At 40.0% G+C, this 25,511-nt stretch overlaps 2 protein-coding genes across 5 annotated transcripts in view; one reads left to right on the top strand and one right to left on the bottom strand.

The window, feature by feature from the left end:
• LOC121673978 (protein only RNase P catalytic subunit) overlaps positions 1-11,437 on the bottom strand; it is a 41,387-nt gene extending 29,950 nt beyond the window's left edge. Inside the window, exons 1-4 of one of the 3 annotated variants that reach the window (XM_042047870.1) lie at positions 11,332-11,437; positions 9,433-10,834; positions 8,284-8,331; positions 4,801-4,933 (exon numbers count right to left, since the gene is read on the bottom strand). In XM_042047870.1, coding sequence (XP_041903804.1) covers positions 4,801-4,933; positions 8,284-8,331; positions 9,433-10,433 — 1,182 coding nt within the window. In that variant the 5' untranslated portion in view covers positions 10,434-10,834; positions 11,332-11,437. Of the gene's footprint in view, positions 1-4,800; positions 4,934-8,283; positions 8,332-9,432; positions 10,835-11,151; positions 11,258-11,331 lie in introns of those variants that run through there. The other 2 variants (XM_042047872.1, XM_042047871.1) reach the window with 2 other exon arrangements.
• A 24-nt stretch (positions 11,438-11,461) lies between these two features.
• Positions 11,462-25,164, top strand: PPP2R3C (protein phosphatase 2 regulatory subunit B''gamma). Of its 2 annotated transcripts, none has more exons than XM_042047875.1 (13): positions 11,462-11,569; positions 12,271-12,398; positions 13,519-13,623; positions 14,226-14,338; positions 15,139-15,236; positions 17,632-17,702; positions 18,442-18,574; positions 19,672-19,727; positions 19,800-19,875; positions 20,471-20,607; positions 22,183-22,320; positions 23,955-24,014; positions 24,728-25,164. In XM_042047875.1, exons 2-13 carry the CDS (start codon positions 12,306-12,308, stop codon positions 24,914-24,916), a joined length of 1,269 nt encoding a protein of 422 aa, XP_041903809.1. In that variant the 5' UTR covers positions 11,462-11,569; positions 12,271-12,305; the 3' UTR covers positions 24,917-25,164. The 2 variants fall into 2 exon arrangements, with proteins under 2 accessions (XP_041903809.1, XP_041903808.1); XM_042047874.1 differs by having other exon boundaries at positions 11,463-11,573.
• Positions 25,165-25,511: the final 347 nt, after the last annotated feature.

Below are 25,511 nucleotides of genomic sequence, written 5' to 3'. Positions count from 1 at the left end.
CCTATGCCTGAAGGGTTTGAATACTTCCCCTACAGTTTCAAAGCTTGGAAATCCCCTCCAAACCCTTCTAAACAGGAAGGCTTTTCTCGGTATTATGTATGGTATCCCTAGGTAGCCTGGATTGCACACGATTTGTTTGGCCTGTTACATGCGTCTCTGAGTTTACAAATAATCCGAGTCAGGAACTCCTGTGGCTGTAGCCTTCAGAGGCATGGTCATGAACAGGAAGGTGCTTGCAGGCACCCTGGCTGCGATGTGTGCCGTGCTGCCCGTGCACAGCCTCTGTCCGCAGCGGGCACGGCTGGCACAGGACTCAGCTAACCCACATGAGAATACTGCAGAGGAGGTAAATGGCACACGTATCCTGGGCTGTGGCACATACTGTGCACACAGTATCAGCTGTTTGCTTGGAAGCGCTTTTCTCCTCATAGCCCCTGATCTTCCAAGGAGACACAGCAGCCTAAAGTGAACTAACTAGCCTTCCTGAGCTCAAGCAAAGAAGCCATGACATCCAAGATGGACAGCCATAATCACCCAGGCATCTCAGGGCAAGTAAGAGTAGCTCACCTTGCAAATAGCTAAAGTGCAGGCAATTTAGCTGACTTTGACCACAAGCTGAGAGTCAACGAAGCAGGTAGAAAAATGGGAAGATCACAGTGGAAGTTGAGAGTGAAGGCACCACCAGGTGGGGTTAGAGCAGAATGTGTCAGACAGAGGCTTCTTAAACATTAGTACATAGAGGCTTTGGAAGTAATTAATTACTCCATTCAGAACAAGACTGACATGTACCCAAAGCCCCCTTTGGGTCACTTAGCCTTTGGAGCAAATCATGGAGTTGGAAGGAGAACCAAAGCTTTACAGAAAAAAAAAAGTATCAATCTAAAAGGTAAGAGTTAGAACTTTATCTTCAAGGTTCCTTGAAAAAAATACCGCCTCATTCAGCTGAGATGAATGGGCTACTTCCTCTTTGTCCTCCCCTTATGTTCTAGAAGAATATGTAAAATCCCTGCTTAGTCCAGATCTAGTGTGGAAACTCACATCCCATCCACAAGCCCATCTCTTCCTGCCTTCTTGACAGCACATAAACATCTCCAATGAGCTTCCTTCCCACTGCACAACAGTCCTTTCAGGCTTATCAGAGGTATGTAGGACCACAAAGGGAATGAAATTTCAGCATTTGCGTAAACACCCAGGAGCAGCTGCGACATGAAAGTCATCACAGCTAAAGTTGATTCTGCATCTCAGCACACCAATTATAGCCTCCCAGGCTCAATGGCATAGCTCTCAATTAAATGCAGCCAGAGTAAACAAGCATCTGACTGAAAATATCACATAGAAATTTGGTATGAAAGGTAACAGTCTTATTGTAACTGTTTTCTTTCTATGGCAGCCTGCAAGGTTACAGCTCACTGTATGAGATCATCATATGACAGCCTAACAGACCTTCCAGAAGCTATGCATAAGGATCTGAATTACTGCCTACTTTTAATGTGTAACATTTCCTTATCACAGATAATCATAGTTCATGCAAGCCATCTTTTTAACATATTTGTAAACAGTGTTCACTACCATTCTGATGTACAAACCCATGTTGTTTGATTTTCTTTCCTAAAACTAATTACAAAAAAGGTTTCTTTTTTTTAATCACAGCACAACAAACCACTTTTGGGGGATCCTCAACAAACCAAGTCTTTGTTCCTAATTTTCTACTCTGATCACATTTATTCTTAAGTTGCAAAAGTAAGACAAAAGACTGTTCCTCAGTGAAGAAAAAAAGACCAAATGCATTACACATTCAATTTGAAACACTGTTGGAAAAAAAATACTGAGCTCAAAACAAACTGTTTCCCTGATTAATCATTTCATTGCAAGAAATACAGATGCACTAAAGAAAACTAGTTAGGAGAGAAGAAGGAATACAAAGCTAAAGTTTCCTACTTGAATTATGGCTACTACAAAAAAATGTGACTGACTGGAAAATGAATCCCCCCCCCACCTTCTCAGATATATTTGCTTACATCCTTATTTCAGCCTCATCACCTAGTTCCCCTCTGGAAGCCCCTGGCTGCAGAAGAAGTCACACAGTCTGACATACCTAAAATGGGCAGTGTATTTTCATCACCACATGTCTGCTTTCACAGCACAAGGGCAATTAAAAAGTCCCAAATTTATTTCTGGAAACATCTGATACATCATGACACTGTTTTGCCACTACCCCCACATCCATACTCAAAATTCACTGAAGAAGCAGGCTTTAAGCTGTACAAACAACAGTAAACTCACCAAGTTCATCTCCATTCAGGGACTGCCTGCTGATACAGAACTGGAACAAGATGAGTTTGAAACTAGTAAGTAGGTGGCCCCAGAGTGATAACTGATGGAATTTCAGCTATCACACAAACTAACAGAATCTACTGACATCAAAATTTAATATAGTGTATTGAGTCTTTGTTTCATTAGATTGTATTCATTTAATCAATCAGGTTCTCACACAGGGGGAACATAATTTCTACTACTGTTCAGATTGTGTGTGAAGGTCCTGTTACCCAGAACTCCCTTCCTAAATCTCCCCACCTTCAACTGGTACTGCCAATCTAGCCCTGCCTACTTGACACATTTGAAACTTTCAAGCCATACAGCATTCGATAAAACACAGCCTTTTGTTTACTTTATGATATTATAGAACACCAGTACCTATTAAATACTTAAAATTACTGCTACATTTTAAAGGATAATTTTTTTCTCCTGTACAATTCACAGCTAGATCAGATCAAAAGTCCTGAACCAAAAATAAAATCTGTGTGGAAATTAGATGTTTGCACAATAGGCTGCACATATTACAAATACCCCAAGATTAATTATTTAAAGTTTCTGTAACTGATAAGCATGTTTAATGTCTGTGCCTGCAGAAAGCCTGAAGAATTAAACCTGGTTTCCTCTTCTATATTTTCAAAGCTGGTGAAGAACTGAGGTGCCAGCTGCAACAAATCCCAAATCAATACTCAAAGATAAAGCAAACCTGAGATGTGGTGTGGGCTCCATCTAGTGGGGCTCAGCTTTGTTCCGTATCACTACCACCAAATCTGTTATCTCCACACAAAATGTGTCAGAAATAGAATCATAGAATCATTAAGGTTGGAAAAAACCTCCAAAATCATCGAATCCAACTGATCACCTCCTTGTCAACTAGGCCATAGCACTCAGTGCACCATCCAGTCATTTCTTGAACACCTCCAGGGACGGTGACTCTACCACCTCCCTAGGCAACCCATTACATGTTTTACCACCCTTTCAGTCAAGAAATTCTTCCTAACATCCAACTTCAACCTCCCCCAGCACAGCTTGATGTTATGTCCTCTTACCCTGTTGCCAGTTGCCTGGGAGAAGAGACTGTCCTCCCCTTGGCTGCAGCCTCCTTTCAGGTACTTGTAGAGACCAGTAAGGTCTCCCCTGAGTCTCCTTTTCTCCAGGCCGAACAACCCCAGCTCCCTCAGCCACTCCTCATATGACATACTCTCCAGACCCTTCACCAGCTCTGTTGTCCTTCTCTGGACATGCTCCAGCATCTCGATGTCCTCCTTACAGCGAGGGACACAGAACTGGATGCAGGATTAGCGATATGGCCTCACCAGTGCTGAGCACAGGGGAACAATCACTGCCCTGGTCCTGCTGGCCACACTATTTCTGATACAGGCCAGGATGCCACTGGCCTTCTTGGCCACCTGGGCACACCCTGGATTATGTCCAGCTGCTGTGAAGCAGCACCCCCACGTCCTTTTCTTCCGGGCAGCTTTCCAGCCACTCTGTCCCCAGCCTGTAGCACTGTCTGGGGTTGTTGTGACAAAAGTCCAGGATCTGACATTTTGCCTCATTGAACCTCATAGAGTTGGCCTCGACCTACTGATCCAGTCTATCCAGATCCATCTGCAGAGCCTTCCTACCTTCCAGCTCATAAACACTCCCAACCCAGCTTGGTGTTGTCTGTGAACTTGTTGAGGGCGCACTTGATCCCCTTCATCCAGATCATCGACAAAGGTATTAAACAGAACTGGCCCAAACACTGAGCCCTGGGGAACCCCCCTGGTCACCGGCTGCCAACTGGATGTAGCTCCTTTCACCACTGCTGTCTGGGCCCGGCCATCCAGCCAGGTTTTCACCTGGTGGAGAGCATATCTGTCCAAGCCATGGGCTACCAGCTTCCCCAGGAGAATGCTGTGAGGCAAAGTCAAAAGCTTTACTGAAGTCACAGAACTGCAATATACTACAGTGCCTGGAAATTGTGCCCTCTCATAAGTTTACCACAACCTTTGAAAAGCTAATGTATACTGTAATTATAAATATGAAAGTGTATCTTTAAAACTGAGGAGTACTTGATTGGTTGGTGGGCTGTGAAAGGTGACAGAACAAAACTACAACTGGTTCTTTTACTTTTTTGCAAGCTCAAAATACTAGACGTCTTATTTTGTTCTATTTACTGGGTTTTATTGCATATTTTAAATTTAGCTTTTGGAGGATTAAAATATTTTAATTTTTTAACATTAAAACCCCCACACTTTAATTATTTCAGCATTCATTAATACCTGGCTGAAGATACAAGAACAAATAAAATATTAAAGATGCTGAGATTTAGACCTGAATTATAAACACAACTGAAAAAGACACATAGGATACTTCATGGCATATCTAATGGCCCATCAATGTTTAAAACAAAGAAAAAAATTTGTAGTGTTTTTGAAGTGTCTGAACATTACTTGTATATTACCTTTCTAGCCAATGAACCTGGCAGTGTGCAAGACCTACCTGTGGACTTGTCTTTCTAAAAGTGTCGGTTCCATGTATCACATCCCTTACTATTCTCTCGCTGAGATTACTGTACTCCTCTTCGGTGAGGTTACTATCCTCCAGCTGATGGTTGCAAACTGGGCATTGTCCACTGCAATAATAGCGAAACAAGAAAATAAAAGGAAAAAGGCTTTTAAATAAGAAACTCCTTAAATATTACTAACTTATCAACGAGCACAATTCTTTACAAGAACCCCAACAGAGTACAATCATCAGAAAATCAGCTGTACTCTTTCTGTGATGCATCCAAACCCTACTAAAGTCACTAGAATTATTTTTATGCGATTTAGTGGGATCAGCACCAAAAATTTAATTCTAGTGACATCTGAAGACTTAGCAGTAAAACTCTGCAGGAAAGCAAGGGGTAAAACAGAATATTTAATTCCTCAGCATTTATTTATACCTTGAGAGATAGGAGTTCTATCCTAAGCATTACCACAAATTCCCACATCTCAAACATTCAAAAGTTTCCCTACTAGACAGGAAAGTCATTACAGACACACAGAGCCCTGATGTCAATGTGGGAAGGTGAGCCTGTTGCACTGGCCTGAACAGAATATATGAAACAGCTGTAGACATGTTAGTTGAAGCTAGCAGGCACATCGCAGAGCCTTGATCTAGCTATAAATCCATTCCGAAGTCTTACAACAAGAAAATGCACCAGTGAAATGCTCCACTGTTGTGCCAATGACTGCTCCTAACAAAAAAAGCTAAGCTATATGTGCCTGGTTTATCAAGGTTTAGAATAACCAAACCTGCCACAGGTATAGGAATAACCCTGCCCAAAAGAATAAGGAAAAATAAAAAAAAAAAAAAACAAGGAAAGCAAGAAAAGGTAACATAAATCTGTTGTACAGTTGGAAAAGCAAATAGTGACCAATACTGACTTATTTGTGCCACTTGTCTTTCACTACCAGACTTCCCCTTAATTCTAGGCTGTTTGCTCAGATCTCTCCAAGGTGGTCAGAGAGAACAGACTGAGAGCAGAATGGGACTAAGACAGAAATACTCTTTTCTCAGAAAGCTCTCAGGAATATTAAGTCACACTGGCATACCTGTACGATGCCCCATAACACCAAGGACTTTCTAATATCTGGCTGACTGCACCCAAACAGAAAGCAGCTTTACACTGCTGTCTCCTGACAACTAATCACTACTTGTTTATTGCTAAAATACTTCCATTCCTGCTCTGCAGCACAGGCTGAGTCTCACACGGATCTAGAAATGCAGACTGCTGCAGAAGAAAAAGCTCTGCAGGTACAGTCAACCAATGCCACCAACTGGCATTCATTTCCCAGAGCCACAAACACTTCCATGAGGCACAGCTGTGTCAGGGACTGTGTGACTGCAAGCACTGGCACAGTTTCCTTATCACTTACATCATCCACTTCTCAGTATTCTTTTTTCCCTGTTGCACGACCAGCAGCTATGGTAGCAACTGCAGTCTGCAAATCCTAAATCATACATTTTTTTGTCTCTGACACATGCAAGAACTCTCCACTGATTAGTCCATGCATGTTTTTTAAGACTAGAATATCAAAGAGATTGAAAATCCACCATAAAAGAAAAGATCACAGTATAGAACAATAGGGGATGTGAAGAAACAGCCCTCAAACTCTTTAGTTTCCTTAAGAAGAGTGCTGGCATGTCGCAAGAGATCCTGAACAATTTTCCAGAACAGCATGAGCAAGGTTACACTACAGAGAACACTCAGATCCATGCCTGCCAAGAGGCACAACCATGTATCTCACCAACCGAGTGCTGCAAAACCTTACCAGCACTGGGAAAAGGCCACAGATGAAAAGTCTTGTAACTCTCGAAAGAAAAAATGGTCAAATTTCAAGGTTTATTTGTAGGGGGTTCAAGTTTCTGGCTATCACTGTTTAAAGAAACTAGGAACTCAGTGCTAGAGGAAGAAGAAAATATCCTGCATATGAGCATCTTAGATATAACTGCCAGTATTTATACAAAATCAGAATAACCTATGAATAAGCCTATTAACTTGCCAAAGTCAGTTTAGGAAAAAATAGTTTTTAACCATGGATTTTTTAACTCAAGACTCATGTTTTAAGACATCAGTTATGCTGACTGCAGAGAAGAGTCTAGTAACAATCACTGCATGAGTTTCAGAGATACATTAAGGGCTTTGTCCCTTATGATTAGGGCCAAAAAGAAAAACCAAGCCCACATAAAAACACCAACAAAACCAATGAACTCTTTTTTGGTTTATCTGTCAGCATCCATTTTATTTAAGAAAAACAAAGCTCTTTTATTATTTTTATTTTCTTGAAACCATTTTAATTTTATTCAAATACTTATCCAAGTAGGCTAACTCAAACTTGTTTAGTTCAAAATAAAGTGTTCTTACAGTTCTAACAGCATAACTACTACGTAACTACTTGTCATCACTTTGTTCACAGATTCTTAATCCATGGTAAAAGGTGAGGTGATCTAAGTCAGTTTTAGCTCTCAAAGTCTTTAACTGTTTACAGACAGTAAGATAGAAAACAGACTCAGCTCTTAGTCAAGACAAATGACTGTAGAATTTTGAAGCTCTTAAAGGCTGGAAAAGGTTGTCTAAAATATTATTTATTATTATAACAGAGTACAGTACCGCACACATTCATACACAATAATAATCTATTGTATAGAAAACAATTCTTCAAGAGTGAGTTGTGCTGCTGTTTCAAGGGCTTCAAAAGCTGCAGGCTCTATACGAGCTTTTACTTCAGAGTATGCAACATAAAGTATTTTTATAAACCACCTAAAAAACCCATAATCCATTGGAAACATTCACCTAATTAATACATTTATAGCTGCCAAATTGCTACAAAAGCATAGAACAAGGTTTCAAATAGAATAACATTTAAAATAGCAGTTTACAGACATTAAGAAAACTGCACTGTAATAGAAACACACATCCAAGCTATGCCTGTGAAAACCTAAGAACCATTTTGTCTTCACTGATAATCAGATAGGAAGGGAGAAACCTTCCATCTGTACCAATTAACTGCAGTGTGCAAACAGTATCAGTTTTCAAGAAGATAACACTTTACACACCAAAGCTTCTCCGCTATATATCATGTTAAACAACAGTATTATAAAGCCAACAAAAAATAAAGTCTTTAAATCCTAAACAGTAGACAAATAAGCCACACAGTAAAACTTTTTAACTTAAAAACTCTTATATTTTGCTGTGTTTTTCCATCCTGGCTCTACTTAGCATAACTCTTTTCCAAATGTGCATGTTGGGTCTTGTTTAATGTACAAGAAAGAGCTGGAAACTGAAGTTTGTGAAATCGTATGTCACAACAAAGGCTCATACCCTCAAGGATTAAAATATTGTCGTATATAAGGACAACTATTTTTGTTTTTGAAAGAAGATTTCAAGATAGAATAATCAAGACAACACCTCACTTATAAATAAAATGTTGCATTTACCTGTCTTTAATGTTGGTCAGGCGTCCTCTCCAGTTCCCTCCTGGTATACTAATATGTACAGAGGGAAAGATAAATAAAAACATTAGATTCTTATTTAACGATATCTGAATTACCTGTCAGAATAATTACATTTTGGCCAACATTTAGAAATAAAAAACCAAACAATCATCTACCCTGCATAGGAATTACACAAAGATCCACATTAATTTAGTAACACCTGGAAATATTATATAAAGAACCAGCATTTAACAGCATGCAAAGAACTAACACCATCAACCTCCACAGTTTATGTTGTCCCCAAATTTTAAGAACCATACAAACAATCAGGGTGCACTGACAACTTTTAAGTTACTGCCCTACACATTCATAAACCATTCCAAAAATGGTAGTGCATTCCCACTGCCACATTTTCCATCCAGGAAGACTAACCTGTAAAATGGCTCTGTAGCCCACACAAATCAAAGCCAACAGTTTAAAAAAAAAAAAAAAAAAAAAAATCACAGATGGGCTCACATACGAGCTCATGACAAAATGGAATGGGCTCAGGTGAACCCCATTGTGCATGCACAGTGTAACAAGCTGTAATTTGCAGAGTCTGACAAACACTTCTCATGACAACAAACCGTGTGACCTGCTAAATACCGTGCTGAAACAAAGAGCCTCCTATAAAGATTGTATAGAATACTAGGAGGTGAACAAAGTCAATACATTTAATCTTCACTTTACCTAGTGGAATTTGCTGCCTCTTTCATTTAAAAAAAGAAACTATCTAACTTTCAACTAGCTTACTACTTCTACACTTCAATAAATTACAGGCAAAGCCCTCATACACCTGTCAATATTCCTCATGTACCACCCCAGAAAGACAAGAAGTCAGCTATTTTGAATTGCCATGACCCACCATGATTTCCTAATTTTTGTACCAAGGAGTAATATTTAACAGGTAATAGAAAAGATGAAATCAGTACAAATTTTAAACTTTCACAATAATTTGGGAGCAAAAATAAAATGCAATTTTTCATGACAACAAGTCTCTTGTGGAGAAGCAAAAATCAAAATGAGACCTTGAGGGGTCTCAGAGTTGATCTGTGGGAAAATCTGAATCCCTCCTCCTCATGAACTGCACCTTGCTATTGAAACATTATTTACCTTTCAAACCATAGCTTTATACTCCGCATAAATGTTTTGTGAGGATATATCTGGTTGTCTCTCAAATATAAGAGGATACCAAAGAGCTCTTTTTGTAACTCAGCATCTTTCATACCCCTGCTGTAGTCAAAAAATGATTGCAGGACATCCAAGGTTGGGATCACATCTTTAGCCAACATTTCATCATACAGTTCAAAGGCGAGTTTCATTTCTTGGTGACGGCTGGCTGCTTTGATACAAGATTCATAGCATGTCCGTGAGGGAATCATAATCTTTTTTACTTCTTCCAAAAGAGTCAAGGCCATTCTCCATTGATCTGAGTTGCTCAGCCCCCTGATTAGAAGGTTGTAAGCACCACTTTCTAAAATCTTAAATCTGACTTTCATTATATCATACACATCACGAATTTCTGAAACCTGTCCCTGCTGGACACACAGTGTCAGGTATTTGACCAACACATTATATGCAATGTCACCATTACGCTTTGCCAGGTGGGTCAGCAAGGACTTGGCCACATCAATGGGGCTGTTGCACCTGATCATACTGTTCAGCATCACCTCTTCAAATATTTCAGGTGATTGGAAATCTTCCCTTAGTTTGTTCCATTCCTCAGCCTGCAAAGGTTTTTCTGGAGGTTGTACATTGCTAAACTTATGCCTTGACTGAACATGACTCATTGACCACTTCTTTGCAGCTCCAAGAGAGGAAGAAAAGCGGAATTTCCCTTCAGGTATTTCTTTAGTCTCCTCATCCCATCCTTTTCCTTCTTTGCAATCAATTTCAGATCTTTTCTTGGTAGGTAAGACGTCAGTTTCTTTGGGGTCCACTGGTAATGCAGTGCTGGAAGATGTCATAAAACTGAGATAGTTAATTTTTTCCCTATTGGGGATGCTGAAAGAGGCAGCAAACAGTTGTCGGCATCTTGAAACAGGCCAGAACATGTGACATTTCCATAGCAAAGCCTGAAAACCCTGCTGACTAGTTTGAGAAAAGAGTGCCATCACAAGACGAAATTATCTATTAGCTCACTGTATCTGATGAAGTTATAAAATGAAAAATACAGTTTGCATGGGCATGTTTATTAATAAAAGCCCAAGGGCTGTCAAGCTGTATAAGGTTCTGTTTCAAAATGCTTGTTCTTTTGAGCCCTTTCTGTCTCTTATGGACACAAAAAACAGTAAAATCTTTTTTCACAACAGTTAATCTCTTAGACTGTAAGGACAATCATCCAAAATGAGGGTATCTTTCTTTCTAGAGAAGATCTTTTGCATATTATGATTCCTGTTTATTGGTTACAGCAATGATGAGTACTGTCTGTGTTGTACGCAGAAAGGCAACGCTGATACAGCTATGCAAAAGCACCGGGTTTTTCTTCCTGCCTTTGTCCAAGTCGGGAGATTTCCTAAAAATCAAAACAACACGACGACATCATGACCTGCTCCGTGGTTTCCTGTGATATTTACATCTGCATGCTAGCAAACACGAAATTCAAGGTTACTCGATGATTTCAGGTGAGGAATCCCAATCCTGATCCTTCAGGCAGTCCCAGGACGGGGTTCCTAACTGCTTCCCTCACATTTTTCACCTGGTGACAAACTTCTCTATGACTTGTTTCCCCAATCCCAAATCCTAGGTAACGCCGCTGCAGAGGCGGAGCAACACTGCGGGCGGTAATTATACTGAAATCCCAGGTACAAGTTAGGTTATCCAGGTAAATACCGGGAGATCCGCAGGCGGGTCCGCCTCACGGGGTGACCCCGCATGGCCCCACATTCCTCACCCGGTACCCCGCGGGCCCGGTCCAGCCGTGCCGCAGAACTCCCAGCCTTTGGGAAAGTCGCTCCCGCTGCCCCCTCTCTCCCTCATCCCCCCTCCCTCACGCCTCCGCAAGAAGCCCACCTGACGCCGCGCGCGGCACCCACGCGCAGCAGGCGCGCGCCCACAGCAGGGCGGGCCAGCTTCCCATTGGCCCGGAAGCGCGTGGAGCCAATCGCGCCTCACCGGGCGGGGCGGCGTCCGCCATGTTGGGTGCGGGCAGGAAGCGCCGGAGGACGGAGGCGCCTCGCGCAGGGCAGCGCGCGTGCGCGGGGAGATGGACTGGGAGCGGAGGCTGCGGACCCGCCTGGCCGCGCGCCGCGTGCGTGAGTGCCCCGGGATCGGGAGCGGGCGGGGGAAGCGCCCCGGGGTGCCCGCAGCCACCGGCGGGGCGGAGGCAGGGCCGGCGGGGCGAGCGTCGGCCTCTCCGGTGCTGCCGTAGTTCGCCGTGTCCGGGCTGCCGCAGGGGCCGGGCGGGTTCCGCAGTCGCCCTCCTCAGAAACAAACTGCCATCTCTCAGGGGTCAGTGAGAGGCAGCGGTGAGGAGCTGTGAGGGCTGCGCTGCCCAGCGCCTGCCCCTGCGGCGGCCTTGGCTGGGAGCGGTGTGTTCGCGGTGAGCGCACCCAGAGCTGGCGCAGGTGCGCAGCGGCGTCCCCGGCCCGGCACGGGGAGGCGGTCTGAAGCTGCGGCTCGCCCCTCGCAGCGTCTCAAACAGGGCTGCCACTGAAGCAGGAGCGCTGCTGCTCTGTCAGGCATCCCCATGTAGTTGCTACCGCTGCGTACCTTGCAGTGAATCGGGTGTGAACAGTCATTCAGTGAAAGAGGTGCTGTGTATATACTCAAAATACTTATGTATTCTTACGTAATTTATATGATTGGTCTGTGCTCCACTCATTTCCACCTAATATTTGTGTTACTAAACCGCACAACCGGATAAGCCTCAGTATTAACTGTATTTTTCAAGCCTCTCGTTATGTTAGAACTGTGGAGTACAACGTGAACATTCTTTTCTGTGTCAATCAGCCAAAAAGAGTGAACAAGAGCTGAAGGATGAAGAAATGGAATTGTTCACAAAATATTACATGGAATGGAAAGGAGGGAAAAAAAGTGACAGTATATCATATGCAAACATACCACGATTTTACTACAGGGTAAGTGAAGTATCCAGATAAACTTTTAATAAGAGGCTATTCTGTGTTGTAAAGAAAGTTGTTGTCACTCACAAGGACCCTGCACCTTCAGAAGCTAAAGTAGATTGAAATCTGACTGACGTGGATTGATTAGTCTAATTTGTTGTTTTGTTCAATTGTGAATTTCATTAGTTTTAAATAATTACTGAGAATCTTACCAAAGGCAGTGAAATGGGTTGCTAATCAGCCTGATTGGTAAAGATAGGAAGTTCTCTTTCAGAGGCACTTCATGTTCTAACTAAATTTTGACGTCCTGGTGTTACACATATCTATCTTCAGGTTCCTATTTAGACATGATGGGATGCTGCCTAATGAAAATGGTGGGTCTTTGGTTTTGCAGACTAAAGATAAATCTGTTGCTTGCATCATCCAGCAGAAATGCTTGGTCTAGCAACCTAATTGTGAGATGAATCAGATTGGGATGGGAGCACATGTTGACATCTTGATATTGCTGGCACTCATCAACTTGACCACTCAGCTTTTGTCAAACCTCTCATGGTCATGTATTCCTTAGGATCTCATGTTTCTGCCAATTAAGTTCTGGAGTACCTATGTTTTAGTTGATTGATATATGTGCAACTCTCCAAATTCTGGTGGTGCTGTACAGTTTGGCACATAAATATTGGCAGAATTTTTACACTAGGTGTTCTTTCATCTTATTTGTTGGCCAAAACACGTCTAGTAGACATTCACACTTTTGAGAATCAGGCCTACCACAAAATACAGTGTGCTGCTCTCTCCCAAGTAGAACACAGCAGTAAATGTCTTTTATGTGTGAGCCCTCATATCTAGCATGGGAAAGTGCTTACTAGATGGGTACCTCAGGTATGAGCTACTTAGAGTGTCTTTCGTGTTAACGATGTCCTGCTTTAATTAAATACTTCATTATTGAAATGGTTTGAGGCAGTATGCAAGTGATATCCCTTGTAGCAGAAGCAAGTCTGGTAGACTGGCTGTCTTCTGTCACGTAAACAACTTCAATCAGAGCGTATGACTCAAGACTACCTAAGACTACTTGCTGTATGTGTAGTTTTTGAATGCTACCACTGTGCAGAAAATTAAAATGCCACAATGTTTCCAGCTGCCAGCTGAAGATGAAGTCTTGCTTCAGAAATTAAGAGAAGAATCTAGAGCTGTCTTTCTGCAAAGAAAAAGTAGAGAACTGTTGGATAATGAAGAGCTGCAGGTAGAAAATTATTTTCTGTATATCTTGTAATGGCTTCTGAATGGATTTAGATTATCTCGTGTCAGAGTTTGATTATCTCCTGTGCGCCCACAGAATCTTGTGGTAAGATGCTTTGTATTTGGGCACACAGTACTAGGTAAAGCTGAAGTCCTGCATAGCCTTGGGCTGGTAATGCCAGCATGAAGCTTCCTCGTTATGATGTATGTGAGGACTAAATTGATGGCTTCTGGTTTTCCAGCATGTTGCAGTGATTCCCCTGGTGGGCCCAGATGATGAAATAGGTTCTGTTTATGTATCACTGAGAGACACTCCGAAGATGGTTGATTTTATTGCACTGCAAAGACAGAAGTGACCCTAGACTTTTTAGTGTGACCCTAGAAATCCTAGTGAGGGAGAGAGAGGGTGCATGTGTTTAACAGCATGTAAGGCGGTGGAAGTAGTGCATACTCACTTTTCTGGCTGAACTGACTGTGTGTACTGATTAACTGAGAGAGCCTTGCATCAAGCCCACATTTTTGCTGAGTTTCTTAAAACACTGTATCTTAAGTACATTGACATCTCTTTAGAGATACCTTCTTAACCAAATATAAATAACTTTTAAGAATCTATGGTTTCTACTGGACAAACATCAGACATCACCAATGATTGGGGAAGAAGCAATGATCAATTATGAGAACTTCTTGAAAGTTGGTGAAAAAGCTGGACCAAAATGCAAGTAAGGCGTTCTTCTGTTGTATGTGCTCATTTTGACTAAACCTAAGTGCTGCTGTAACTTTCAGTTGCTAAAATAGATGGGAACAGTTTAATGGTGAGAAGAAATCATATCCATGTAGTTACTGATGAACTGGTTGCTTGACATCCTTGCAAAGGTGTACTCTGCATCTCTTGAGGTGACTTTTAACAGAGGTGCATGAAAGAATGGTAGTGCATCCTTTTGACGAAGAACTTTTTATCAGCATTAGCATTTTTATGATGTTAGTGGTCAGTAAATAGCACATTATGTATTTGAACTGGAAGTCATGTCTCTAGTGATATTGCCCAACCTTCCCTAATACCTTCTGATGCAGAATTTTCTACCAGATGTTCTGTGCACAGCATGCAATGAATGGTCTTCTTTGTGCTCCTGTTGGAGATGGCTGTTGTGCACATGGCTTTGTGATTGAGTTTTGGGCAGAAGCAGATTATTTGTCAGTACTGGCAGTTTCTTTTATGAGCATATTATTGAAGATTGGAAGCTACCAAACATATTGTACTAAAGAGAAATTAAATTGAATAAAAGCTCTCAAAAGTTCTACATCAATAAAGAGTCTCGTGAGCAGAAAAGGTAGCTGCTTTTTATTGAGTTTACTGTTGTTACTTGGTAGGATCCCACTTGATGAGTGTAATGTAGCATATTAACATATTCTGTGTTAAAACATTATTTTACAGGATCTGTAAATTTCAGATACTGTAACTGGATTTGTCAGTGCAGTGTAATCGGATGCATAGAAGTAGCTTTGTGTTTATGTTTTACAGACAATTCTTTACAGCGAAGATCTTTGCTAAATTACTCCATAATGATCCTTATGGGAGAATATCTATCATGCAGTTTTTCAATTATGTCATGCGAAAAGGTTAGTGGATGCTTCTTCTGCTTAGAGAGAAGTTGTTTCATTTTAAGGCTATTTTCAGCATTATTAGTTACTTGATGTTCCCTTCAGCAGCAGTGAGATCTGCGCTTAACTGCAAATGCTGTTTTTCTTGAGGCTTGGGATTTTTTTCTGGTTACTAAAAGGTGGGAGTCCACCATACCTCTAAAATCCACCTCTCCCTGGCCACAGTTATCCTTGATCTGTTTGTTATGTATATTGTCATTCTGATTTCCTTTATTCAGGCAACGTTGTGAAGTGCAAAACAATAAAGTTCCATGGCAGGTGTGATCTTAACCACTATGATCAGGCAGATAGCTTTGTTTGCTGTTTGTCCTTTTACAGAGTGGTGTTGTCCATGTTTTCTAACTGATTGTCAAATATGTGAGTATGTTTCTGTGCTTGTCACTGTAACCTTACCATATTTTCAGCTATTTTTTATTATAAATAGCCATTTGGGCTGAAAAATGCCTTTTTAATTTTTTTTTTTTTAAATCTGTATTACACGTTGTTTAAAACACTAGGCTGGCTAGCAGAAAGGAAGATTGTGTTATTATCTTTTGCCCTGGCTACTGTGTTCTTAGATTTGCTAGAGCCTTCAAGAGAGGAGAACGGCACCTTTCTCTGAGCAGCTCAGACTGCTTAACTTAAAATCTTGTGGTGCAAGGGATGAGAAATGTGTTAAGCAGGAAATGTGATGTGCAGGTGTGTACAATATGCAAGAAATTAGTCACAGACCCATTTCCAACAATGAGCCCAAAAGCTGCAGGATAGGAGACTTGTGGCAAAGTCTGTTAAAATTGTATGCGTTTCAAAAAGGCCCAACCAGATGGACACAAACAGAGGTTTTTTCAGAGCTTTGTTTCACCCAGAAGTTTTAAGTCTTGTGTATTTAGGATGATGCCTTTTTTCTAAGCAAACAAATATAATAATAATAATAATAATAGCTGCCACCACCAAATCATTTCATGTGTGATGCATTTACCTTTAAACTTAAGCCGACAAAGAAACAGCCTCACTGTAAAACCTCTGCCATCTGAATGACGCTTAGCCCACCATGAGAAACACTTACCTTGAAGAGTGAATGTTTTGAAGGACAGCTCATATTGCATAAGAGGAACTTTTGAACTGTTTCTTCATAAAATGGGAGTTAAATTTAATGTTGAGTTTGTGAATAATAGTTTTTATGCCTAATCTATTCTCCATCACTGTTCCAGTGCTTTAATAATGGCCTCAAGCACATTGTCCTGTAGATTGTCCAATTAATGTGCTTTCTCATTACAAAATAGACGTTTGTGCAATTCTAATTCTCGTAGCTCAGAAGTGAGGGCAGGATCTTCGGCTGTAGCTGCAGTGTCTGGTGCTGTACAAAGGTGTTGTAGCAATCTATATGTATATGACATTGTACAGCTGTTTAATGCAGTGAAAGTGCACTGCTACACATTTCTAAGTCAGTGAGAGAGAACAAATCCATATGATTCTGTATAGCCAACTGTGTGTGCTTGCAGCCTGGAAAGCCTGGGCTGCATCAAAAGAAGCATGGACAGCAGGTCAAGGGAGATGATTCTTGCCCTCTGCTCTGAGACTTGTGAGACCCCACCAGGAGTCAGCACAGGAAAGATGTGAGCCTCTCCTATGACCACAGGCTGAGAGAGTTGGGGTTGTCCAGCCTGGAGAAGAGAAGGCTGTGGGGGAGCCCTCACTGTGCACTTTCAGTACTTAAAGGGAGCGTATAAATGGAGGGAGAGCAACTTTTACACAGGCATATAGTGATAGAACAAGGGGAAACAGTTTTATATTAAAGAGGAAACATTTTAGAGGAGATGCTAGCAAGAAATACTTTACTCAGAGGGTGGTGAGGCCCTGGAACAGGTTGCCCAGAGAGGTTGTGGATGCACCATCCCTGGAAGTGTTCCAAGGCCAGGTTGGACGGGGCTTTGAGCACTCTGATCTAGTGGGTACGTAGCACCCCTGCCTATGGTGAGGGAAGGTTGGAACTAGGTGATCTTTAAGGTTGCTTCTAATCCTAGCCATTCTATGATTCTGTGATACACCAAATAAAATGTGGTGTCTGCTCAGCCATTTTTCACATCTAGTTATTATAAGGCAGTCTTGGCAACGGTGCATATTTATATTACAAATAGTATATATTTATAAAGTGTATATTTATAGTATATTGCCAATGACTTTTACAAATTTAGAGACTGAAACAGTGTTTCTAAGCAGTACATGACATGGCTTTGCTTAAATCTCAGAAAAATGGGAAGAGGCACTTAAAATCCAGCTGTGCCTTGCGGCCTCTAGAATAACTTCAAATTTTGGCAAGAACTCAAAAGCCCCATAGGTTTCTTGCATTGTAATTCTGTTTTCTGTTTCACAGTATGGCTTCATCAGACAAGAATAGGTCTCAGTTTATATGATGTGGCAGGACAAGGGTACCTCAGAGAATCAGTAAGTAAATTCTTGATTAACTTAATGTCTCTCTTTAGAATCAAATGACAGAGCATCAGAAAGATTCCAGGTTTTTTCTAGTCTTGTCTTGTAAAAGCTTGTATCATAACATAGATTTGGAGTGGGCACGTTTGTTGGGATAAATTGCAATTCATGTGCTCAGGAGATTTGGTGGTGAGAGTGGTGCTAGCCTTTCAAATATATGGGTAATTTTCTGAAAAGGGGATTGTATCTATAAAGATTTCATGTCATTAGCACTTTACTAGATTTATTAGGATATGGTAAAAATAACAAATTATTCTTCAGTGAATTATTCTCCTGCTCTAACGGGAGGTAATATTATAAAATAAATATAAATGTCCTAGTTACTGCTCAACTTAAAGAAAAAAGTTTTATTAAAGAGTATTCAGCAGTGGGATAATCCAGTCAGGAGTTATGCATTGATATTTGAAAAAGGTACAGTTGACTGCATTTATATTTACATATAAATATCATGTACTTTGTTAAATTCTGCTTTATTATAGATTGTTTCAGCCCTAGAATTGCAGGTGCATGTATATGATCTGGGATGTCTTGCACAGAGACAGAAGCTTTTTTACCTGCTTTCTTGCTCTTTTCTGCATTGTTTCAGGACTGTTTATTTTTAATAAAATACACTTGAAAGCTAGGGAGGAATATAGCAAAGGTGCAACAATAGTGGTGTTTAATGCTTGTTTTCTTTTCTTTCTTAATTCTGCAGGATTTAGAAAACTATATTTTGGAACTCATCCCTACTTTGCCACAACTGGATGGCTTAGAAAAATCTTTTTACTCCTTTTATGTCTGCACAGCAGTTAGAAAGTTCTTCTTCTTTCTGGATCCTCTCAGAACAGGTAGGTCTCTTGAAATGTTTCCACTGAAGCTACTTGTGTTTTCAAAGTAATATGTAGTTGTCTTTGTAGGCTTTTGTTCATCATTGAAGATTCATTTCCACTGAAGACCACAATTCTTTATTGTGGATCTAATAATCTACTTTTGCAGCTAATGAATTTCTGTGAGATATCCATCAGTTGAGGTACTATAGATTTATCTCATAGAAACTGAGAAACAAGATACTGTTTCATCATAATGAGCCATTAGCAGTAGCTAATTTTATAAGTGTTCAGGGTGAATAGAAAACACTGCAACCAACAACACAACTGCTTGTCAGGACCTCCGCAGAGCTGGAGATGGTCAGGAATGGTTGCAGTGATGTGCTTTTCCTGTGATTAAATCTGTGTGCGCTGTGTAGACCCACTAGAAAAGGTCTGCAGTTAGGTATGATAATCCTTGTTACAGGTGCAGCTCCCTTGTATGCCCTCGATTTAAATCGCAAACTGCATGTGTTTTCAAGGTCCAGCTGTGCCCCTTGTAAAGGTCAGAATTGTGTGGGCAGCAGCCTCTGACAGAGGTAATTACAAACGTGTGGAGAGGGTGTGTGGAAGTTACAACGCCATTATTTTGCACAGCGGTGAGCACAGTGTCTGTGCACCAGTCAGAGCTGCACCAGCAGAAGTGCATTCTGCTACCTTAGCTTTGTGTCACATCTGTAGTTTCGAAGATGTAAGAATATCATGTCACTTAGGAGACTGTTATTTCATCAAATGTTTTAAGCATGCTTTCTTTGCGTTTTTTATTTTACATTTTGAGTTGAACACTCACATTTATTTTAATCAAGTTTTCTGGCTTTTAAGGCTTCAGGATAACTCCTGCCTATACCAGGCTAGTTTTGTCCAGTCATTTTAAAAGGTATTTTATTTTATCTGTGAAATTAGAGTCTTATCCTTGATGTTAGATGTGGGTTTTGTTTAGCTTTGGTTTTTTAAAAAGGCTTTTTTTTTCTGCTCCGAATACTTCTTTCTTAAGTAGAACCACTTAAATGAGAATAGTCAAATGGAATAGTCAAATGGCTGAACAACTGTTAAAATGTATTTTCCTTTTCTTGCTACAGGGAAGATAAAGATACAGGATATTTTAGCTTGCAGCTTCCTGGATGATTTACTGGAGGTAAAGGTCTCTAACATATACTGTTGTATTTTAATTTACTCTTTCTGAATTCTAACTTTATGTTTCACTTAGTTAAGGGATGAAGAACTTTCTAAAGAAAGTCAGGAAACAAATTGGTTTTCTGCTCCTTCTGCATTAAGAGTTTATGGTAGGTCCTTTCTATGTCAACACTTCTTTCTTGTATGACTTAGTCACATTATTACTGTATTTTTCCTCTGCTTTTGTCATGTTAAACCCTCCTGCTAACTCGTCTTTTCAAATCCTGTATCCACCCTTCCAGTATATCTTCCTGACTTTCTTCATAGTTTTGGTTCTCTGCTGTTGCTCTTTATCATGGTTTTATAATCAGTCACCTTATTGCACAAGGTACAAGATTCCTGTGTAACCTTCTCTTCTGGCTCTGTTCATGCCTTTGAATTGTCTTTAGCTCTTTTTTCATGCTTACAGCATATTTGTATAAAATAATATGCTCTCAGTCTTCTCCTCCTCTCTCTGTATCCACAGCTATTAACTTAGATCAGAACTACTAACACCTCATTATGGGAATCCCACTTCCTCTCCCTCCATGTTCTGCACTTATTTCTAATGCTTTATAAATATTATTGTGGATCTAGCATATTCTCACTTAGCTGCATTAATTTTATTATGGATTTGACATAATTTCAGTGTTTATTTTTCTCGGTTGAAACAGTTCTTTTCTGATAGAGGTATATTATGGCTGGATTTTTTCATCTACTCCCTAGGTCAGTACTTAAACCTTGATAAAGATCACAATGGCATGCTCAGCAAAGAAGAACTGTCCCGATATGGAACAGGGACTCTGACCAACATATTTTTGGATCGTGTCTTTCAAGAATGCTTAACTTATGATGGTGAAATGGTAATCACATATTTTCACTTTGTCCACAGCATAAAAGCTTCGGCTTACTGAGTTGAGAAATGTCTAATAATCAGTATTTTTAAAAGAAAGAGTAGCTTGAGGTAACTTTTGTTTATCATTGTGCACACAAATGACCATGCACCATACTAGAAAGTTAATTTTCTTAAGAGCAAGGTGATTGCTTAAAAATAAATTGCTTGTTTGAAAAAGCAGAGGTGATACAGAATCCAGACAGGCTAGGATAAGGCCACTTGTAGATCCAATTACAAAAGTGCATGTTGAAAAAATGTGTAGATGCAGCAGTACTTTTTAGTTAAATGTAATGCTTTAAAGAGAGCCAAAGACAAGTGGCACACTTGAGATCAGTGCAAGTTAGCTAAGCTGTCTACTTCTTCATGAAGACAGTTGTGTTTTTCATTGTAAGCTTTCCATAGCTGTGAAAAATGAGAAGTCTACCTAATTTAAAAGGAGTTAAAGTAACACCTTATATCTATATTTTTTGAAGGTTTACTTAATGTTTAGCCACTACTCTTGTCTGCATTCAGATGACTGGAGTGTACAGTGACAAGTTACAAATTCACTATACAGCCCTTTTGCCACTGAGGTCATGAGGGATCCTCTTAGTCGTCCTTTCCTGGACTTGCAGCAGTAGGTTCATCTCTCTTGTGTGGGGGAGACCAGAGCAGGACCCAGTGCCTGGATGTAGTGTGAGCTGTGCTGACTAGAGAAGGATCACTCACCTTCCTCAACTTGCCAGCAAAGCGTTTCCTAATGCAGCTGAGGGTGCTTTCAGCAGCCTTTGCTGCAAGGGCCTGTTTGTTGCAAAGCTGCTTTCTTACTGGTCAGCCCCCAACTCTACAGGTACATGGGGTTATTCCTCCCCAGATACAGGGTTTTGCATTCCCTCTGTTCAGCTTGATGAGGCTCCTGTTAGCCCATTTTTCCAGGCTGTCAAGCTCCCTCTGAATGACAGCACAACTCTCAGATGTTGCAGGTAAACAGGGTTATTAAACACACAGGGCTGTAGGATTTCTGCCCTTGTCACAACTGTATCTTGATTGGGAAACCAAGAATCAGTACTAATGAAAAAGAAAAGTGTGATACTTATTTGTAATCATGACCAATATTTCTAGCACATGCTTTGCCAAACCACTGACTCTGGTCTAAGGATTATATACTTAATTAGCTATTTGGTAACAGCAGGCTCGCTGCCGCTAGACATTTAATTTGTGGTAATGAAAACATTTAATGTTTTTTCTTCACTAGTTGGGTATGTTCAGCAGTTTAAAGGTATATTAAACATTGTTTAAAAACATATATATGGCATGTTTAATTTGGACTTATGCTTGGAATGCTATTTTGCCTCTAAAATGGCAGGATTTCCCATTATCAGCAGTCATTAAAAAGTAACTTTCCTGTGCACATTAGTTGTAGCAGCCATTTTCTATTTCATGTTGTCTTTTTCAGAAAATAGACTGATCCCCTACAATGAAATAGCTGCCAGTTAGAGAGTTCCTGCTTACAAAATCAATTTAGAAAGAAGACTGTAATAAACATGATTGTATCTACTTCTAGGACTATAAAACCTACCTGGACTTTGTGCTTGCATTAGAAAACAGAAAGGAGCCTGCAGCTCTGCAATATATTTTCAAACTGCTTGATATAGAGAACAAAGGACACCTGAATGTCTTTTCCCTTAATTATTTCTTTAGGGTAAGTCTCTTTATTCAAGTAGGCCATTTTCTGTGTTTCTAGTGTTATAGCCTATGTGCTTCTGCATGCAGACCTGCAGGAAATCACTTTAAATTACCAATAGCCACAGGCAGGCTAGTAATGACTTCTAAGAAGATTTAAAATATTTTTTTTAAAAAGACAAAAATTGGAAAGATTTCAAAAGGTATTTTCAGTAGTTTATCTGCAGTTGAAGTTAACTGTTTTGATTTTGGTTAGGAAAAATATTTTCTATTGATTTGGGGTTTTTTTAAATGTGAATTGTCTTAAAATTGCGTGATGATTACCTATTAAGATTTTTTATGATGGTTCTAACTGATTATTGCCCATGGTTTTAATTTCAACTGTAATCCTAAAATTCAGTAAAAGAAAAGAAAATTAAATTTATTGATAGGCCTGTACAGCTGTGGGATTTTTCATTCAGTGCTTTGCTTGCAAAAAGCTTCTTGCATTTTTCATAGTCTGCATTTTTACCTGTTGCTTCCAAAATAGATTTAAACTAAGCTTAATTTTTTTTAGTTGCTGTTAAAATTAACTTAAGATTGTAAAATCTTCCTCCAAACTGTGGTTTGTGTGTGATGGGGTTTTTGTTGTTTTGGGTTTTTTTCCTTCTGATTAGTGGTGATTTTGGTTTGGAGAGGGGGCAGGTATTTTGTTGTTTTGTCCTGTTTTTCTAAAAGATACCTGAGATATCTTGGGAAGGGAAGTGCTATGCAGTAAAATCGTATTTTTTGCTGTGGGTGGTTTCAGCTGAGTTGTGAGCTTGATGCTTTATTCATGTACAGGATCCCCTCAGTGATATCTATTCAGACATGGGCAAGCACTCCAAATTTCTTTATGTGGATCTTTGTATTATAACTGTAAAAATAGATAATGTCGTTGTACTTAGCTGTATGCTTAAAGGATGAAGAACAATGTATGTAGTTCATTAGTCATTAAAGCATTCAGGCCTGCTCAAGGCATAATCTTATATCCACCTTATTTCTATATTGTAACAAGTCTCCTTTTGGACAGGGAATGTTCTAAGTTTTCCTTGAAATCAGAACAGTTCCTCTTGACTCTGAATGATTGCTTTTCTGCTAGCATTAAGTGTCAATAGGTCTGCACTTCCAGAGGTTGTGCTGGCAGAACTGTGCTGACAAGGCTGTGCAGCTTATGCTAGTGAAAGAGTTTTGTTCACAGTTACTTGCAGATGCAGGTTTGGTGATGCAGGTGTTTAAAAGAATTAATCTGTCTTTCTGCTATTTGGTCATTTTCCTTCTCTCTTTCCCTAGCCTGTATTTCATACTGTGTCAGAAAATGTAACCTTATAGTTTGAGTGTATGAATATCTTAAGTTTTGAGTGCTGAAGGATAATATGCAAATTTCTCAAACACTGGTCATAATGAAAGTGAGATTCATGTCGTACTAATTAAGAACTGTGAACCTAGAGATGTATATCATTGATAATGCCGTAGCTCACCCCTGCCTCACCTGTAGAAGAAAAGCAACTGCAAGCTGTACCATGAATGCTTTGTTAGAGGGCAATGCAGCTTAAGATGCAGAAGCATTAAAAAACTTCCATACAGCGCCAGTATAATACTGCACTAGCCATTGCTAACTTCTCTTTTTTTTAGGCTATTCAGGAACAAATGAAAATTCATGGACAAGAACCAGTTTCTTTTCAGGATGTCAAGGTTAGCTTTACCAAATGGAGTACTATGTATAATCGTTGAATAAGCATTTAATGATTTAATTATGTTATGTCATCATTTGTAGGTTGCTGTATACTTACCTGCAGAGTAGTAGAAATAAGCAGACTTGTCCTACTCATAGGTTTGAGAATTCCTTTCTGGTCAGCAGTTGCTCTCCAAAATAACTGATATGTTCTAGTAGTTTCCTTAATAATAGACAAATTACCTGTTAAATACATGTTGCTGTTTCTTACACTTGAAGGTACTTGCTAAGTCCATTTCACAGTTCTGAGGATCATTCCTTGGGGGACAGGGGACCGACTAGTGAATTAAAAAAAACAGCCTATAAAACTAAATACTGCCTACTTTATATTTAGCAGTTTTAGTACTTAAAAAAAAAAAAGTACAGGAGTTTCTGCAAAACTTAGCTCATACAAGTGAACTGAGTTTCATTTTACCACTTTGAGGCTGAAGCCTCCCCACAAAATCAAATTCTTAGTTGAGATGTGGGAGCTGAGGACACTGCTCCGAACTGTAGCAAATCAGTCAGTGTGCTTTGTATTTTCAATGCTTTGGGACTTAACAGCTGCTTTTTGTAAATTGGTGTGGGTGGCACTAGTTAGCCAAAGATCATTCTGTATATGGTATGAAATAGCCATTATTCTGCTCATTAATGTGTGGGGGTTTTTCTCCCAATTTTGACTTGTCTTTCATAGGATGAAATCTTTGATATGGTGAAGCCTAAGGACCCTTACAAAATCTCCCTTCAAGACTTGATCAATAGCAGTCAAGGAGACACTGTTACCAGCATTCTAATTGATCTGAATGGGTTCTGGACATACGAGAACAGAGAAGTCCTTGTGGCAAGCGATAATGACAACACTGCTGATGTTGATGATACATGACTTCGAATGGGAGCAGACTGTACCCATAGAGAGATCTCAATCTGATGGGCCAACTGTTGGAAGCTGGAAGCATTCATTATCTGAATCAATTCCTCCTCCATTTTACTTCTCCCCCTTCCTCCTTTGCCCCCACGTAAGATACAAAATGTGGTACATACATGAATCACAGAACTAATTTCTGAAACCAAAAAAGCAAGTGTTAAGAGGCAAAAATCACCTGTTTTTTAAATAAATATTTTTGGACTTTTTTCATGTGTACCAAGCCCTATTCTTATTTAAATACCTTATTCTAAGTGTGAATTTCCCTGAAAGTAAGAATGTGGTTCTTGGTATCTTCAGCACTGGCCTATATCCACTCAGCCATCCCAAGCCTCCCACTCCATTCTGTATGGCTTCCTCTAGTGACAGCACCATTGAACATTCTGTTGTGAAAGCAGTAGTTTTCAGTAAGAAGTAAAGAATTTAGGACTTTTTCTTCTATGCATGACCAGCTTTAAGTGTGTAACAGGAATGATAAGTAAATTAAAAATTAAAATAACTGGACACCTAACTTTTAAGAGGTTCATTAACAGAAATAAAACTGCACTAGCTTTAG

The sequence above is a fragment of the Corvus kubaryi genome, unplaced genomic scaffold, assembly GCF_017639235.1.
Source record: "Corvus kubaryi isolate FWS band 111438036 unplaced genomic scaffold, C.kubaryi_AGA036_p1.0 66, whole genome shotgun sequence".
Lineage (NCBI taxonomy): Eukaryota > Metazoa > Chordata > Aves > Passeriformes > Corvidae > Corvus > Corvus kubaryi.
Note: the sequence above shows the minus strand (reverse complement) of the source record. Positions and strands in the feature narration are given on the sequence as shown.

What these genes read in the sequence shown, in the direction of transcription:
- PPP2R3C (XM_042047874.1), top strand. Translation starts at nt 11,525, where the DNA reads ATGGACTGGGAGCGGAGGCTGCGGACCCGCCTGGCCGCGCGCCGCGTG. An exon ending in AAAGCTGGACCAAAATGCAA is followed by an intron (nt 14,339 to 15,138) that starts GTAAGGCGTTCT and finishes TATGTTTTACAG; the next exon opens with ACAATTCTTTACAGCGAAGA. An exon ending in TAACTTATGATGGTGAAATG is followed by an intron (nt 20,608 to 22,182) that starts GTAATCACATAT and finishes ATCTACTTCTAG; the next exon opens with GACTATAAAACCTACCTGGA.